The sequence below is a fragment of the Lates calcarifer genome, linkage group LG8, assembly GCF_001640805.2.
Source record: "Lates calcarifer isolate ASB-BC8 linkage group LG8, TLL_Latcal_v3, whole genome shotgun sequence".
Taxonomy (NCBI): Eukaryota; Metazoa; Chordata; class Actinopteri; family Centropomidae; genus Lates; species Lates calcarifer.
This window is the reverse complement of record NC_066840.1, coordinates 17,850,955-17,869,218: the sequence shown is the minus strand read 5'-3', so window position 1 is coordinate 17,869,218 and position 18,264 is coordinate 17,850,955. Positions and strand designations below refer to the sequence as shown.

General features: G+C 39.6%; 1 protein-coding gene across 6 annotated transcripts in view; it reads left to right on the top strand.

Moving 5' to 3' along the window:
* enox2 (ecto-NOX disulfide-thiol exchanger 2) overlaps positions 1-18,264 on the top strand; it is a 163,390-nt gene that overhangs the window by 29,898 nt on the left and 115,228 nt on the right. For 3 of the 6 annotated variants that reach the window (XM_018694163.2, XM_018694161.2, XM_051072501.1), the window contains one exon: positions 3,945-4,034. In XM_018694163.2, coding sequence (XP_018549679.1) covers positions 4,001-4,034 — 34 coding nt within the window. In that variant the 5' untranslated portion in view covers positions 3,945-4,000. Of the gene's footprint in view, positions 1-3,944; positions 4,035-10,092; positions 10,193-12,706; positions 13,099-18,264 lie in introns of those variants that run through there. The other 3 variants (XM_051072500.1, XM_018694164.2, XM_051072502.1) reach the window with 3 other exon arrangements.

The window sequence follows — 18,264 nt, the reverse complement described above, 5'->3', positions numbered from 1 at the left end:
GCTTGTGAAGTACAGATCACTTCTTGTGAAGTTGGTATGATTAATCCTATGCTGTGAATTTTTGCAGAGGGCGATTTGGTTTGTGCCTTCCCAGGCTCCTGTTTCCATACCGGGTAGACAGAAGATGAATGGACCTATCGGGCCTATTATGGGGTATCTCCCTTCTCCATCACTATAGGGGCTGGTTGACTCTGATAATCCTCTCCTCACTGAGGGGATCCTCTAATTCCTGCCAGACACAGGTGTCTGGCCTTGTGCATTTGTCAAGATGGCAAATGCACTCAACTGCATGTGGAAAATACATATGAAAATATATACATACATTCACAAGGCTAAACATGCAGAACACTGTCTGAATGATGAATATCTGTAGGAGCAGAGGCACAAGAAACATTATATCTAATGGCATTTCAGAGCAGGAAAATGCCCATTTACTGTAATAATTTACTAAACACAAACAGTCATCAATAACATTTGTGCATAAACTACCCCTGAGATGGTTTCTTACAATAAAGAAATTAGACCAAGCAATAATCAACCCTTATATCATTTTAAGCAACTTGTGTTGTTCTAGCTGCCTTTACCTTCTTCCTCATTTTGACAAACAATCCAAGTTGTTTTTCTGCTTCAAAGAAAATCTGCTTTTTCATTTCAATAATGCCTATGGTCACAGTGAGTATGCCTGCATAAAACCCTGTCAAGAACACTCTCTCCCCAGCTTAATTGTGCGCACTCTGAAGCTTGCACATTGGTGAGAGTGCTGGATTTGAATCACTATTTCAGAGACTGATTTCAAAGGCCAGTATGAAACTTGCTTCTTTCCTAGTTCACTGCCTCATTCATAATCATTAGTGTACACATTTGCTCAAGTTAGCAACTCGAGCTTTTCCCTAACTATAGAAATGTATTTTAGAGCTAAGTGTGTGGAAATGAAAAATGCTGGTAATAACACACATGATGGGGGAAAGTGGGTGCCTTAAGAGTGATGAATGTCATTTGTTGTTGTGCCCACAAAGGGCTTTTAAAATGGGTTTTCTTTGCAACCCTTCCATTAAGAAAAGTCTAATTTTACCAAATTAAAATAACTGTCATTATTCTTCGGAAGTTTAAGCTAATGCTCTTCTTATGGCGAATAAGTAGCCTATTTTTCTGTCCTCACAGTGGGAGCGTGTGCATTTTCTTGTTGGCCTTGATTTCGCTTTGTGGTTTCCATTACTGTGAATGGTCTGTTCACATTTTCAGCAGAATCTCTGGCTCTCAGTGTTACATAACCTTTAGGTCCAAATGCCTGTCAGTACAAGGGCAGAACAGACTTTATCAGTTATTCTGGTCATCTGTTTAGACGTACACTGCGGCTGTAATGAGGAAAAAACAAGTAAACAGCAGGTCTGATTGTATAATTTTGTACACAGTTACAGTTTTTGGTTTTGTTGGTTAGAACCAGAACCCTATTTGTTTAATTAGTAACATTTTATGTATTACATTATGTGGAAAGATGCACTATTATGTCTTAAAAATAGTTCACATGTGGTTAAAAAGAGAGTCTTGTTATGGCAATATTGGTACTTTTTCCATTTGAAAAAATCTTATATAGTCTTTTGTTGAAAATATTAATCTTGGAGAGCCCCTATCTGAACACAAGCTGGTGTTTTAATCATGTTTCTCTTTTTTTCATCCCCCAAGCATTTTTTTCCAGTCTACATTGTTTTCTATATTGAAACCATGTGGAAAAAGGAAACAATTGTGCATTCACTCATAAACATTCCCTCACTATATCCAGTGTTCAGAGATCAGATTGTCTCCAATGAATAATATTAGGAAGTCACTGGAGGTCAGCAATGCTGATAAGGACACCCTAGTAATGAATCTCATTATGCAGACAAATACAAGTAAAAAGAATCAACATTACAACCTGAGGAAACCTTGGAAGAACTTTGTACTTTGGCAACACTGCTTTTGTTCTGTTCTGTTGTCTGTATGCACCACAACAGACACAGGAACAGTTTGTTTCGGTGTAGGAGCTGATCCCAGGGTTGCTCTCGCACAGGGGGCCAGGAAGGTGGTGTGTCTTTGAGTTTTGACAGACTTCAAACATGTTACAGAAGTAGCCAGAACATAAATCTTTTAAATGCTAATCTGATACTGATAGAGGTGCAAATTGCCACTCAGCTTTTTGGCTGTATCTGCTACTAACAGACCACAACACATGCTGAATGCCTTGATTGCCAACAAGAAGGAAGGATGCAGGTCTTAGCTCAACCTTAGTGGATTTGACTTGCTTCTGGATGTCCAAAAGAAACCTGTTTAAGTTGTTGGTGCCAGGCCTGCCATCCAGTCATCAACCATGCAGTGAGATTGTCTTCCATTTCACTTCATTTTGGATTCCGGTTAAACCGAAATACTTTACTTCATACTGCAGAGGTGCTCTTTACCTTCACCTGCAGCACACTACACTTGTGCCCATATCTTTATTCTCCCTCTTTGGTACTGTGAAACTTGGCCATTATATTCTCAGGGTAACATCATCTTGATTGTTCATCGTACATGTCCTCAGCTGATGTCAAGGTCTGGCTGTTCAGGGCTTCACTGTGAGTTGCTCATCTATTGTGTAGGTTTTAAAAGATCAGCTTGCAGAGATGTACATGCATTGTGGCCTGCAAAGATGCCATAATGATGCTATTGTATGAGCCAAGATCTTGTTGTGCTTGTCACATACAGTATGCATCAGCATAAATGTACCTGCATGTCAGGCAGTGATAAGTGATAAGAATCTTATCACTACTATCACTACCTGACATGTAAGGAAGAGAATAACAGAACTGATGCACTAAAATCCTTACAAAGCTGTGACATGAGATGTGGTCAGTGGTTCTTTTTTATGTGACATGCACTGTATGTTTATTTGTTGATCCCTTATGATTTACTGATTAATTATTTAGTTTTTTAAAGACTCAGAAATTGGTAAGAAATGCCCGTCACTATTTTTCAGAATCCAAGATGAGGTGTTTGGATTGCTTGTTTTTTTCTTAACAATGCCAAAAATTATTTTATAAAAGCCCAAATCTTCTTGTTGATTAATTAATTTTAATCAACTCACTATTCAAATAATTTACTGTTTGTTTCAACAGGACCATTGAAAAATGTGTGTGTTGACTGTTTTTAATGTGAAAATTATTTATGTATTTATTTTAAATGGATCACTCTAAAATAGAATAAACTGAATGAATCAACTCAGAGTCAAATGCAAAACTGTTGATACTAAGAAAGTTTACAAGAAGAAAAAGAAGAAAAATTCCAGTCCTTGAACTAAAGGTGAAATCTTAATAAAACAGAAAAAATGTTCTGCTTATGTGTTCTTTCAATAAGAATTCAGACGCTGCTGTCAGCAGAGAGGAGCGAGGTTTGGGGATCACTGTGACCTTCTCAGTGGCCTGAGAGTGTGTTGGCATGGCATGACTGATGCAGATTATCATAGCTGGAGAAAGCCAATTACTCTGGTCATCACAGCACCCTCAGGGCCCCTCTCAGTGGAATGAAATACATTACAGAATTCTCTGTGCATCCTTCTGGCAGCGTTTTATATTTCCTCTACGCTGATCCTCCCAGTTTGAGTGTTAATAGTGCAGTCAATGGGACCCTCCTGTGCCTCAGAGCCCTCCCCGGCTCGGATGAGCTTCTGCTCCACAAAGCAGGGAGGTCGTGCCTCTTGGAGAAGCGGATGAATTACATTCTTCTGTTTGTCTTCTCTCTCTATTCAAGACAAAGCCCTTCTATTTTTGCCCCTTCTTAACCGCTCCTCTCAGTCAGCACCCTTGAACGACTACAGAATGAATGAATGAATATGTCGCATTGCAAAGTTGTGTAAGAGACTCTTCTGTAGCATTTTTATGAACAGAACAAACAGTCACTGATTTTTTTATCCTTGGTTTTGATTTCTGAAACAGATTTGCTCCAGAACCAGAGAGGCTGAGATCACACACAGCAACACTGCATCTTTAGGATGTACAAAGACTACAGATCAAGTCGAGTCACAGGTAGGAGGCCTGGGTGTTTGTATGCACCATGTTGATGTATGTGTGTTTCCAATGAGTTTTGTTCCAGAGCATCAGAGGTGTTCATACTAATGAACGCTGAAATCTCATATCACAAAGAGGTCATGCTGGTCAGATCTTTGCTTCATACCCAAACAACACAGACAGTGACCCTCTGAATGTCTTTTTTTGTAACTACCTCTTAAGAGATCTGTCCTTTTTTGCTAGAACCTTTGAACCTGCCTCTTTCTCCCCTGGATTCAAATTCCTCTCTTTTAATCATGTTTATTTTTTGTGATGTTCACTTTGGTTTCTTTTTGTGCAGACATCAATATATGCGGCATCCTCTCAGTTATCAGTGTGAAGCCCTCTGATTCGAAGTGTTAATCTCATTCAAGCTCACACATATGATTCATATAGCATTCAGACATAGAGAGCAGTGACACATATGCTGTTGCAAAAAATCACATGAAGGCTCATTTTATTTTCTTTCTTTGCTTAAATATGCTAACAGAGCACTGTCATCTGTATTATGCTTTTTATCCAAAGTGACCTACTTTGGTTGGGGTACTTAAATGAATGGGTTGCTCAAATCAAGATTTGTCAACTTGCGCAAAGTCAGAGGAATATCCACAACACATAAGCAAAGTCAGACTGGAGAAGACAGAACATTAAGTGGGATTCTAGTACAGTAGATCTCATTAGCACCTGTGTGAAATTCTGAGAAAACATGCTGGTAGTTGCAGGTAGTTGTTGGCCACCAATTGCACTAGTTTACTAACCATAAACGAGATGCCTTAATCTTGTTCTGCCATTGAGTACTGAAGCCTTTGGGTATCCTCAGTATACACATCACCCCAAAAATACTTTTTTTATTTACTCAAGAAATGAAAAACTGCAAACTCCTTTTGAACAGCATGAAATATTTGGCCTACCTCAACTTAAGTTTGAATAAGATAAGATAAAACTAAAAGCAATTCTTGTGCCAAGCAGCATTACTGATCTTTGGCAATGGTTCTGTGGCTCAGTCTATCTAGTTCATTTATAGAAACCATTTTTCTGATGTTGGAACTCACTATCCAAATAATTTGGAAACTGCAGGGAGAGGTTTACTTCACGTAAACCAGTGTGTGCCATTGCAGACTATTGTTGCAAGTGCAACAGTGATGAGTTTGTTCTTTAACTGCCCAGATAAGTAATGCAAATTGTGGATGAAGAAACTAAATTACTCACATGGTTGTGCATTCACTCATTGAATGTACTGGCTTCCCTCGCCATGCAGCATGGTTCTTGATATTGACATTTACAGTCCTGAGTGAAATGTCTCAACAACTATTAGATGGACTGCTATGAAACTTGGATTGGATGAGTGGATCAGGATGAGTCATAATAATTTGGTAATTCTCTTTGACTGTTGCCCATATGTCAAAAATGAATTTGTTCAATACTTTGGTTTGACACCAAATACCTGCAATGCCAGCATGTCAGTCATTGTGAACATGACAGCATGGCAATGTTAGCATTCAGCTCATTGCAGCGCTGTGCACAACCTCTCACAGCTGAGTGCACAGTTGTAGACTCTTAATCTTGTTATCATATCTCCAGATCAGCTGCTCCTTTGACTTAGAATTTGCCCTTTTTGCTGAAACTGCATGTAACTAACACAATATGTGCACAATGCAGAAAAAAAGGGATAAGAGTATTCATTAAATGGACAATTAGCTGTTACATAATCATGTTCAGAAAAACTGCAGTGCATTGGCTATCCATTGTGCATTACATCAGGCATGGTGTTGCTATGTCTCAGCAAGTTGTTATTGTATTTTTGAAGACAATGGGATCCTACAGTACATTTTCTGAGAATAGAAACTGAACTGAGTAAGAAACTGACAGATTGCTTAAGAGAGAGGAAAGAGAGGGGGAATGAAAAGCGCCTTTCTTGCTGGGCTTTGGCCGATGAGTGTGTCCTTTCCCATTACTCTCACACAGCGCAATATGCAGGTCAGTCAGGTGATAATGAATGCTCTGTCTGAAACTTGGCCTTTCTCCCTCCCTCCTGCTTGTCTGGTCTGCTCTCTCTGTTGTATCCTCTCTCTGTCTTCGCCCTTGTGCAGTGCAGAGTCTTCTATAGTATATTTTCCTTTCATGGTTTTAATTATCTAGCAATCTCCCCTTCTTCTGTTCAGGAGTGTCAGGCAGTTAAAAGGTGTCACAGGTTGGTTTGTGAAACAATGAAGATGTTGAGTTTTCTGTCTCTTTTTTCATTAATTAAATACTGACTTAAGGCCTGTGGAACCTAATTTTTCCAGGTCTGTATGGAGACAAAGAAAAGACACCTTTTGTTGATAGATCATTTGCTTTAGTCCTCACAGTGCACACAGAATTGGATGAACTAATCAAATTCTATGCACACCAACCCCCACTGCATGTCTGTCTGCAATAGAAAAGGAATGGTATAATGCATTCAGCCAACGTTTCACTAGAATACGCGATACTGGGTTCAAGGTTTACTATCTGGGTCTTGAGTTTGTGATGCTTTTTAATTAAAACTCTTCCCTTGTTAGTTGGCTAGTAGTTTTCTTCAGGGTTGCACCAACAGTCACAAGTGATTGATAAATGATCATTATAGGTGAATATTGAGAGATAATTTGATTGTTTACACTGGTGCTTATTTGTTTTTCATTGTTTCTGCAAGTGGTGAAGTTAGTACGTTTATTTTGTAATCGTTAAAAAGCACCCTGGAAGGTCAGTTACAAAATACAAGAAATTTTACTACATCTGTGCATTTGGATATTAGTGATGTTTTAGCAAGGACTCTTCTGATGTTAAAAATTAAAGATTTTGATATAAGCGATGACAGCCCATCAAAGCTAGATAATGGCTTCTGTCATGTTAAGAGATTGCTTTACAGTGGCAATATGTGCAAAAAACCTTTTTCAAAAATTTGATTGAAATACTCCTTGACTGGAGAGAAGCAGAGCTTTTATCCATAAAAACATTAGGTTTAAATAATATGCACATCAGCTGCTGACATATTAATGTTTTATACAAAAATACATTGTGTCGTTTCCATTATTTTGGAATTTGCACGAAGCTACTGTGGTATAAACTGTGGTACATTCCTGTCTGAATACTTTGAAGGAGGCCTCTCCATTTCTCAGAATGTTTCTGCTTTCATAGAAACAATAGAACATTTAAAAGTGACTATTACACCATTTTGTTTGACCTAGATCCATAGAGACTGTTCGTTTGATATTCAAAATGACTCCATATTTAACAATTACAGTCATCAGATTAGGGATGACCAATCCTATGACTAATATTTGGCAAGAGAGAAGAAACCTTTAACTGTTGCTTGTTCAAGGAAATTTACAGTTGTTCTATATCTGTAGTTATCTACTGGTCAGCATGTAATTTAGCAGATAAATGGATGGATTTGTGGTTGAATAAATGTTTTTATGAAACATGCAAAAATCATTCTTTAAACTCAGAGGGAATCAAATTTCAAGCTCAAGCTCTTTATCCCACATTCTTCAGTCTGTTTTTCTTTCCTTTTTTTGACCTCTTGATGGGAGCTAGAGGTTTTGCTACAAGACATTAGCTACCCTTGTGTTAATGTTGACTTGGGGGCAGTGAATTTGATGTCTATGCAGGGCTCATGGTACATTTAGAATCAGGAATCACAATCACAACCAGCTTGCTGCATAACACAGCTGCCTAAATGCACCACAGTGCCCACTTGCTTGCATCAACTGCTTTTGCTTGTAGCTTGCATTTTAATATAGTGTGGTTATGTTGTAGAACAAACAAACACGATTTGTCATCACCTCTTCTTGTGGCTGTATTGGAGGCAATGCATGAGTGGTGTTTGAGTCAAGTGATTCTCTGGCTGTGAATGATGGCGGGGCAGTGAATGCTGTTAACAACATTTCAGCGGTGCATAGGGGTTAACAGTTGTTTTGCACTCTGTTTGAGACCCATTTCCATCAATATTCATGCTGAGGAGAAATTCTCCAGAGGTAGGCCTGGCCTCCTTTTGGATATAGCCTAATCTGGTTTCCAGAACAGATGCTGCCGTCACCAAGGCACCTTCAGCAACTCCCTCCTCTCACATCATCAAAACTATGGCAAACATAGATCTGCATCTCAAAACATGTTGGCTCCAGTTACTTTTTATGGTGCCCTGTCACTCCCCCGCAACTCATTAAATTCATCCAAGTAGGAATACACCAGTATGTGAACTGGGACACTGTGAAGCTCACTTAATGAGGTGTGACTTAGGCTGGGGAGTCACCTCAACCTTTCCTGTCCAGATGATCATCTGCTAACCATCAGTCAGGGGGCAGGGATGTGTGGTAAGGAGGGAGGAGGAGAAGAAGAGATAGGTAATTAGAGGGGAAAGGATTTAGGAAGATAGAGGTCAAAGATAACTAGCAAGACGTAGATGTTCCCCATCCTCAGGACACGTTTCTGTGCTAGCTGTCTTCCTCCATAGCGGGCAGTGGAGTTAATGACATTTTTCACTTGTGCCTGAGTTACAAACACACCATTCATTGTTCTCAAAATGGACGACACTAAATACCACTGCAGTCACTTTAAACTGATAGGCTTTCTGCTGAGCAGAACCTTTTTAAATATCATCCCCTCTCCCTCTCTGAAGGCCTCGAGGAGCAGCTACCTGAACCCTGTTGTTTGAGTGAAAAGGGCATATTGATACAGCACAGCGCACTCTTACCAAGTGAAAACAGGATCTGTGTGATTTGGCAAATTACTCAATAGAGGCAGACAAACAGCGCCAACATCTCATGGGACAAATAGTCATAAATGTTGTTTAGTGAAAAGGGAAATATTGAATAAAATGAATCCTAGTTAAGGGGAAGGCAATGCCTCTCAAAGCCCTTGTTAAAATTTTACTATGATAGTTGTCGATGAGGCCCAGCTTCCGTTTAATGTGCAGTAACTGAATTTGAATTATTCATCATTTGAGAGATTTCCCTCCAAACTAAACAAACGTATTGAGCAGGAGCTTAGATCCAACTGGGTCGACCATTCTATATATTTCTGCATTAATGTATGAAACTGAGACATGGAGATGTGGACTCATGATTTCACCCACATGCTTTTTTTTTTAAGAAATGGTGAAATCTTTCAGCCAGAATTACTTATTTCACCGCACTTTCAAGTCGGGCAGTTTATTTGACTAAAGAGGGCTCTAATGTCGCCAAACACACACATTCTCATACAAAACCATAAAAGCAAACCAAGGCTGCTTTCATCTGCTGAGGCACAGAGTCAAATTAGTGTTTGATTTGAATGTTTTGCTACACTAAGCAGGCCACAGAAAGAACATCATTGTTTAAAAAAAATCAAGACATCAGACAAACATCATTCCAAAGGGACACAGAAATTGAATGAGAGCATGCACTGGCTGTTACTCATTACTACTGGCTGACAGAGGTAATTGAATTCTGCCTGGAAAACATTCAGTTTATTTATGACAAGTCTTTTCTGTTGAAAATGTGGACGGTGAAATAGCCAGCTGTCAGTTGGTTGCTTTGCGTGTTTTCATATCCCAAAATGCAGAGGATAAATAAGTAAGTCCTGACTGATAATACTGTGTTCGTGATGGCTGATGCTCAACGAAGTGTCTCACAAATTTAACCTGCGTGTGTGTGTGTGTGTGCTGTTTGTTTTCTTGTGTATATATATATATATATATATGTGTGTGTGTGTGTGTGTGTGTGTGTATTTGTAACCTACTTCACAGAACTTGTAAAGGCAATATTTTTCAAAGGCTAGGCTGTAGTCCAAATTTTAGAGGAGGACAGATCCCCATATTATTGTGTCACGTTTCTGAAGGCTCTCCAAGTATCCTCATTGTAACACAGCCTAAATAATACATTTTGGCCTGTTGGATTAGATGCCCAAAAACAGTTTGAATTTCAACTTGATTAGTCTTCGGGACAGTCTGTCAAGTTTTATTTTAAAAGTGTGTGATTTCTATAAAAAGTCAGAGGGAGGAAGAGCTCTAACTGAAACGGAAAGAATGCAAATAATACGAAATCAGCCAGAGAAAATGAAACTTCTCTGTGGCTGTTCTCGAGCAGCCTGGCAGTTTAGATTCTTGTTAAATTGTACCTGCAGTGGGAAGTTGTCAGCTGGTAAGATCTTTTTAAATCTATTTTTCCATACTTGATATGAATCTTGGTGTGATCATTGTGTATATATCCTGATCATCCTTCAACAGTGGCTGACTGTAAACACGCTATTTTTATTTCCAGGAAATGACAGTGCATATTGAACAAACACTGTTGTTTACCGAAGAAGAAACTCGGTTTGTTTCTCTGAATCAGTCAAAGCTGTTTAGGAAGCCATTGATAGCATTTGCTGACAGTAGATGAAAGACACAGTGTAGTCTGTAGAATATTGTTCCTCTGACTTCACAGTGGACTGGAAATTGAGAGCAGTTTTGAGATTTGGAAAAAGGGAATAGCACTCTGGCCTTTGGTAAATACTTTTATTTACCTTTTGAAATGATTTTTTGATGGCAGTGGAAACAGACTTATTGAGGAGAGAGACAGAGGAGAAAACAATCTGACCCACCAGATATTTTCTAAACATATCCAAGGTCTTTTGACTTGAACTACACAACCTCAATTTTAGCTTGTATATGTATGCATATTTGTGTGTACGCACACATTTGAATATAGCCCTTGCCTTTGAAAATCCACATACACTGAGTTGCCAGTTTATTAGGTACAGCCAGCAGTGTAATGCAACAGTCCTGCAATAAATCCTACGTTCATGAGGGTCACAGGGTTAAGTCTATGTTAAAACTTTAAGAGAGGTGTTAATTGAACAGCACTTGACAAAACCGTAGGTGCACTTCTATCCACTTGTTTTTATGTGCATTCCCCATTTGCGGATAAAAGCCTGAGTGGAAAGCTGAAAATTTCACAAAAACGCAATAACGTCTCTACACTTGGCTGAGGTGGAAAAATTGCATCATTAAAACCAAATGCAATGAAGTGTACTGGAAACCGACATTGCAAGCAAATCATGAGGTACAGGAAGTATGTGACTTAAAACATCCACTGAAGCTTCTGCTCCAAAGAAGACACTAAAAGTAACGTCGGCAGAAAACATCAGATCTCTGTGTTCTTCAAATTAATACATTTAACAGACATTAAATTTTATCTTTTCTTCATGTGTTCTACATTGTTTTCCACCATTTGAGGTTTGACTGGTTCTCTTTTAATTACATTGTCTCCTTGCACCCTTTGTCTGCAGTGATTTAATGGCACCCAATGTGAGTTAGCACCACCAGCTGTTTCTCCTGATGTGTCCAAGTCCTAATATTTGTAACAGTGATAGATGGAAGTGCATGTTAAGTCGCTTTTTCTCACGCCAGTTTTCTAGAAATGTGAAACCTGACTAATCTCACCTCAAGATCCATTTGGTCGCTGTCCAGTAGCTCTTTACTGCATCGCATAGTCCTCATGGGCAGACTGAAAAGAGGTTTCCAGTTTGTCATGGAAAAATTCTAATTGTATCAGGTGAAATGTTCCCAAAATGAGTACACTGCTTATATCAATTTACAGGAATAGTAAACCTGTTTGACATGCTGTTACTATTAGAAGTTGAACTGAATATTAACACTGAACAGGTGATGTCAGTGTCTCTCCAAAACCCAATCTAAAGGGATTTTATGAGATCTAGGGATAAATGACTCAGCTGACCGACTGCAGTGATACATTAGATAGGATTCTCATGCACATTCTTTCTTGTCTCTGTACACAGCTTGTGTCTAATTATGGAAGCATAATAGTGTTTGCTCTGCTGTTTTCCTTGTGTAATTAATCTTTTGGCTGTGTGTTGATCCAACCACAGACAGTGTTCACACTCAAAAGCCTCTGTTTTGAACATATTTATTGTTGACGGTGCAAGCATGAAATTGCACAAATATTTGGGGTGGAATACCTCTTAAGTATAATTAGCAGAAATGTCTGGCTTTGTGGAACCACCTGGCTCAATACAGGTACTGTTATGAAGTGGACAAACAAATACTGGTCATGAGACAGCACAAGGTCTTACTATGCTGATCCACTTGAGCCTGAGCAGCTCGTGAAGTGACTACATCTGCAACTAAATGAGAGGAATCCCACTTAATTTTAATAAATACCTTAATCTCTGAGGCCAACTCGGACAAGTGGTCTCTTACTGTATTTATTTTAGATCATAGAGTGCATCTTGAGCCTGAAGCATAACAGGGATGCCTCTCATTACAGCCTGCATGTTGTGTAGCATTGGTAGTGAACTGATAATCTCTATGCTTCTCCTCCTCCAACTGGCAAGCTACAGAATGACACCTTCTTAAAAGCACAGCTGTCAAAAGTTGTGGACAAATCACCTCGCTTCTTTTTGGGCATTTATCGCTTGGCTGCACCTTAAAGGATGTCATACATTTTTTAATACGAACTCGGAAATACGTATCTTTAACCAAATGCTTGTTTATTTGGCATTCAGCTGAAGGAGCGGGGAGCGTGTTGAGTGAGTCCTCTCGTTCCCTCTGAGTGATCTGCCGTAGGGGGCTGGAGAGGGGTGTTAGCTTGGCAGTAGTATGGTATTTCTCCATCCTCTCTTGACAGTTCACCAGCGCTTGAGCTCGCTTTCACAGCAGACTGCCAAAGAATAAGAGCAGGAGTTTTCGTGTGTTTTCTGTTTGTCAGTGACTATAGCGCCCACCAGCACAGCCTGAAAACAGTTCGCCTGCGCGCTGCGCGCGTGTGTGTGTGCGTCTGAAGCGAACTGGTATTCTGCTTCAGTCGCGAACCCGGCACGTCGTCGCGAGGGCGGGCTCGCCTGCCGTAGCTAAAAGGTCCCGCTTTGACTGGCTGCTCTCATTGCAGTCCAGTCTGCCGAGCGGAGTGGACTGACTGAGGGACAAGCCCCGTCTCCATTCAAGGATTTTTTTGTTGTACTTCGTACACTTCGTCCTACAGCAAAGGACCGACAAGAATCGCACCTCCTCGCCTTTTGTGGACAATGTTTCTCTTGCAGTACACAGGTACGGGTTTCAAGTTTCATCCTGCTCTCGCTGTTCCTTCATACGGTCTCTTCTCTCGGTTATCTTGACAGCAGAGATGTTATATATTTTCTGTCCACACACACCGAGTGTCTGTACTTACGTTGCTGCAGGCTACAACGTATCGCGGACCGGCAAATAATACATGAGTTTTCTGGCGTTTCACCACATTTCATCCCTCATCTTTACGTTGTTTAATATAAGTTATAAGAGGAAGCAGAGAGATTTTCTTGCTGTTTTCAGTAATTGTCGGGCGGATACCAGCTGTTGAGACCGCATATGAAGAGCGGTGCTGCCTCTCTTTCAGTGTGCCGTTTTTCGTGCGTCTCAGCAGTTGATGTGTAATGGTGTGCTTTCTGATGATAAAAGATCTACAATTATTTTCTGTAGGCGTCTTACACTGACTTGTCAGTGCAGTAGAGACAACCAGTGGCTATTATTTCGACTGGCACACGCCTACTGCAGCTGTTTATGGATGAAGTTTTCGGGATAGATTTAATCCACGCTGACACCGGATCACCGCCGTTGAAATGCTTATTTTTTCTACACGCCATTCAGTCCGGTTTCCATTATATTTTGGGCAGCATAATCTCATGGCTTGGTGAGTCACATTGTAGTAGATGGGCCTATCATGCAGAGGCTTGCGAGTTGTTTTCTTTACAGATACAAGTTGTTTGGTTTCTCTGCTGCGGCGTCCGACTGTTAAGATTTCCGTGTCATTTATTCCCAGATCGCCACCATGCATAAATAGCTCGATTTTAAAGGGGGCATTTTCTCTGGACTCACAGGATCTAATTAAGCGAGGATGCTGTTTGAACTCTCACATTAACCTGCTTACTCTGCTTTATTCTGGCACTCTGTTCACCAGCTTCTTTTGTTTATAGTCATGGTAAATTTACCTCAGATGTCCCACAGCTTCTTTGTTGTCTATGTGTTCATAGCCTAATTGCTGCTTTCCTTTAGCTCATTAAAGCAATGACTTGTCAAAGATTAGTCTCATGGTATTAATTTGCCGTTTGTCGTCATCGTGAGTGTGCTGACAAAATAATAATAATAATAATAACTTTCCCCCTCATATTGTATATTTATACACCATGTTAGATTTATGCATATCATATGTTAGATTTATACAGCACAATATACTCTATATATACTTTCTGACATCTAGAAACAGACTTTTCAGTAGTCTTTGGAAAAAAGGTTTAATTGGTTTTGTAATGAAGCTTATTGGTGAGCTAAAACTTTTTTCAGTGAAGTGATTCAAATAATTTCACACTGCTTAATTCATAATTTGAAATGCAGTCCAATAACACATATAGTTTAGGACAAAAATAGTACTATGACCTGGAAAAAAAAATCACTACTGCTTTTGTCCAGAGGATGAAAATGTGTGTCTTGTCCTCCTCTGATTGGAATGTTTTCTTTTCTCTGTTGCGCTGTCCTTTATCTTGCACAGACAGAACGGATCAGTTCCCTTCTCTTCTATTTTCTTCTGTACCAGAGGCACAAACATGTTTTGAATCAAATCAAATGGGGGGGTTGAGTGCCTCCCTATGACCACTGGGAGAGAAAAGGTCCATCAGGCCTTGTGACAGCCATTTACCTCCACACTGTGTACTAGTCCTCTCGGATCAATCAGAAGAACATCTTTAGATTGCCTCTAATGGTGCGAGGGGGGGCACTTTGCTTAGATCAGTCAGAGAGGAGAGATTTAAAGGTTGTGCATTGAGTGCTTGAGAAGGAGCTTGAATATTTCAGCTCTCTTTGGCATAGGATGATAGGGCTGCAGAACAAATTAAGACTGAATACAGAGCGGACCACTGTAAAATACCAGGAGATTTGGCAGCTTTGGAAACTCTTGAATTTTAATTGGTTGCTGCATGACAATTTGTGGTTACTAAGTGGATTTCTTATAGCAGTGGTTGACAAGGGAAAAAAACAAAAGTGACAAAGACAACAGAAAATGGAAAAAAAAAACAAAAAAAAAAAAACAAAGTGTAAGCATGAGTCATACATGACCTGCAAATGTTTGATTTAGTGAAATCAGCTTCCCCAATGAGAGCCTCACTAAGCTGAAATTTATTTATGAGACAGACCCTCAGGTTTGGCAGTAGCCATTATCACTGTCCTGCTTTTTTGATCATTTCAAATGTAGCCTCATATATGATACTCAGTTTGTCCCAGCACTTAAAAAGCTTATATTGCTGCCCCCACAAACAGCCCATGATGACTGTAAAATCCTGAAAAATAAAATCTAACCCATGTGTGTTTATTTTGAAATGAGACTAATGCCATATTGAGAACAGGATCTCTTTGCTTGTGGAGATTGTCAGCCAGGTCATGGTTATCCAAGAAGGTCTGAATTGAGGGCAACTGGACTTGGTCGTAGATACATGAAAACATTTTACCTGCTTCTCTGACAAGCTCTCTTTATTTACATCTGCCAGACAAAATATATAATCACTGCGCTGCTTATTAATTTGGAAGTGAGCATATTCAAGGGTGAAAGTAAAACATGGCCACTTACCAGCAGTGGTTATTTGAATAAAGTTGAAGTTATCCAGAGAAAAAAAAACATTTGCCAACTGAATGCAGACCAGTCATTTTATTTGTCTTCGATGACAATCACAAGCACTTCACTGTAAATGAAAAAGCACTGGGCTTCAGTTTTGTCCACACTTGTGACAAACTCCCACAGCTATTCACTGCCTTGATCTTCCCATCAGTATTCTGCACTGATGCTGTCACCTGGCTGCTCAAGGCTGACCTGACAGACCGGTTGGAAGCTCTTTTGCTTTTGGACAAAGCAAGTTTTGCACATGAACTTAAAAGTGCAAATTTGCTGTGTAAAGCTTTGGCAGCCAAGCTAGATAGGGTAGTCCTGCTCATACCGGCATCAATGATAAAAATACAAACAGAATTAGGAGTGGTGTTTATTAATGGCGTTAACACTCCATAATTGGCTCAGTGCAGTCCAGTGAATGTTTTCCTTAAGTTTGAAGTTGCTGCTTGTGGATTGGGAAACCTAATGAGTCCCTTGTGGTTGTGATTTACATCACTGTTGCAAACACAAATTGCCACATTTAGACCTTTGTCCCACTCATGTCAAAGTGCACCAAACAGATGCATTTTTTGTTCTGCTGTCAGTGTTTTCCCACTACAAGATGTCCTCAGATTACCCCCTACATCTCCATAGCTGTCATTGCATCGAGCCCTGAGTGTTTAAATCCCTCTCCCTCTAAATGTAGTTATTTGTTTTGGCTTACGAGGTTGTCATTAACCCTACTATGTCCTGTCCTGAAGTTTTCTGTTTAGCACTATTAGTTACAGGAGATGATAGTGTTATATATATCTAGAGATGAAGATGAAGTTATAGTGAAATAATAACGGTCATGTGCAGACTTAATCTTGATTCTTTAGATAAGTGTTAATGGTTTTACATTAGTTGTACTGTTAAGCAGCAGGTTTCTTGTTTTATACTGTGTCTTATGACCCCTAGTGGTATAAATAACAGGTCTCTGTGTTTAACAATAAAATAGTATGTATTAACTGATACAGTTAGTACCAGCAGGTGTTTGGTAATGACTGTTTTACAGTACTGGTTCTTAGTGTCAAAGGAATCTTTAAAAAAGTAATAGAAGGGGAAAAAAACTTTGTGTTTATTCTTTCACCAACACTGAGAGAAAAAATCTTAAGCAATCTGTATTTGTGGAGAGCACTGTTGAAATCATGGTTTTATCCACAACCTTCCATCAGGAAACAATAGCCAGTCATTAGAAACACTTTACAAAGTTCTTGATGGGAAAACAGCATAGATGCTTCTGCGCATCACTTTTTACATGATTGTGGGCTTCTTTTGTCAAGTCATTTCCCTTCATGTGGTGCTATCACTCCATCTCACCATCTGTTGGGCTGATGTTTAAGACTGTTCCTGTAATAACTTGATTGTTTCATTGCCTCACCACTCATCCCAAATCTCCGTAGCAGGCTAATGTAGAGCAATGATTCCTGTGTCTAATTCTCGCTTGTATGTGCCCTCCAGGAACCTCATTTGACTTGGTCTGATTGTTCAGCTTTTGAAACACAACAGAAGCGTTAAAGTGAAACTAAAGTGTGTTCAGGTTGAAAGAAAAGTATATTAGCTTGTGTGGAAGATCCCTGTGAGGATCAGTGGTGTTGGCAGCGGCAGCATTTCAACCTGCCATCTGGTATTGAGTAGCTAAGAGAACTTGGCAGCCTGAAGGCAACCAACTCGGGGGCTCCAACCATATCACTGACAGAGCTCTTCATTTCTAATCACTTTCATGATAAGCAACCACGCAGGGAACCTTGAAATTGGAGCTAAGGACTCTGCAACAGCAAGTTGAGGAGCTACATGAAAGATGAAATGAACCATCAGCCTTATTCTGCATTTGCTGTATATGAGCAGTGTGTGAGCCGGGATTGTGGCTGCAGTGCTGCTGAGTTAAACCCTGCTGACAGTCCCTTTGAGCAAAGGAGAATAGAGAAGCAGTTTGAAGATGGTGGATTATGCTGTTCACCAAGGAATTGCTGTACAACTTCTCAGTATTTTCATATCAACTCTCAAAAACATATAATGAAAACTTCAGTCTTCTTTATTTGTCTCAGTATTCTGTGGAATCTGTAGTCCCATGTGTGTTGGGGTAGGCTAAAACAAACAGTGGAGGCATGCATTTTGCATCTGACACTATGAATTCTTGGCATGTTTAACAAAGAGATTCTGTCACTCAAAAACAAGAATTTCTATTTCCTGAGTATTGCTCGTATGGGCCAATTCACCACACACACCCACTTTTACATCCAACAGTAAACATTAATTCACTTGTGCTGAATCAGTTCAGCCCATTTAAACCAGTTAATTATAGTGTAGTTCCGACTCAATATGGCATGTGACTCACCATAAGAAGCGGTACTGTGTCAGTCATTAAACCCAAATGTACTTGCCCTAAACAAAGTTTTCTCCAGAATAAAAATATAACATACTAAAGGCTCAGTATTAGGATTAATAAAACTCTGGGTCCACAAGTTTCTGTTTCTTGACCAAGTTAAGCATTTATTTGGGTAGAAAGCCATCTACACCACAGTTATTATATTACCTGGTAATGAATAATGTAAGACTTGGTCTCA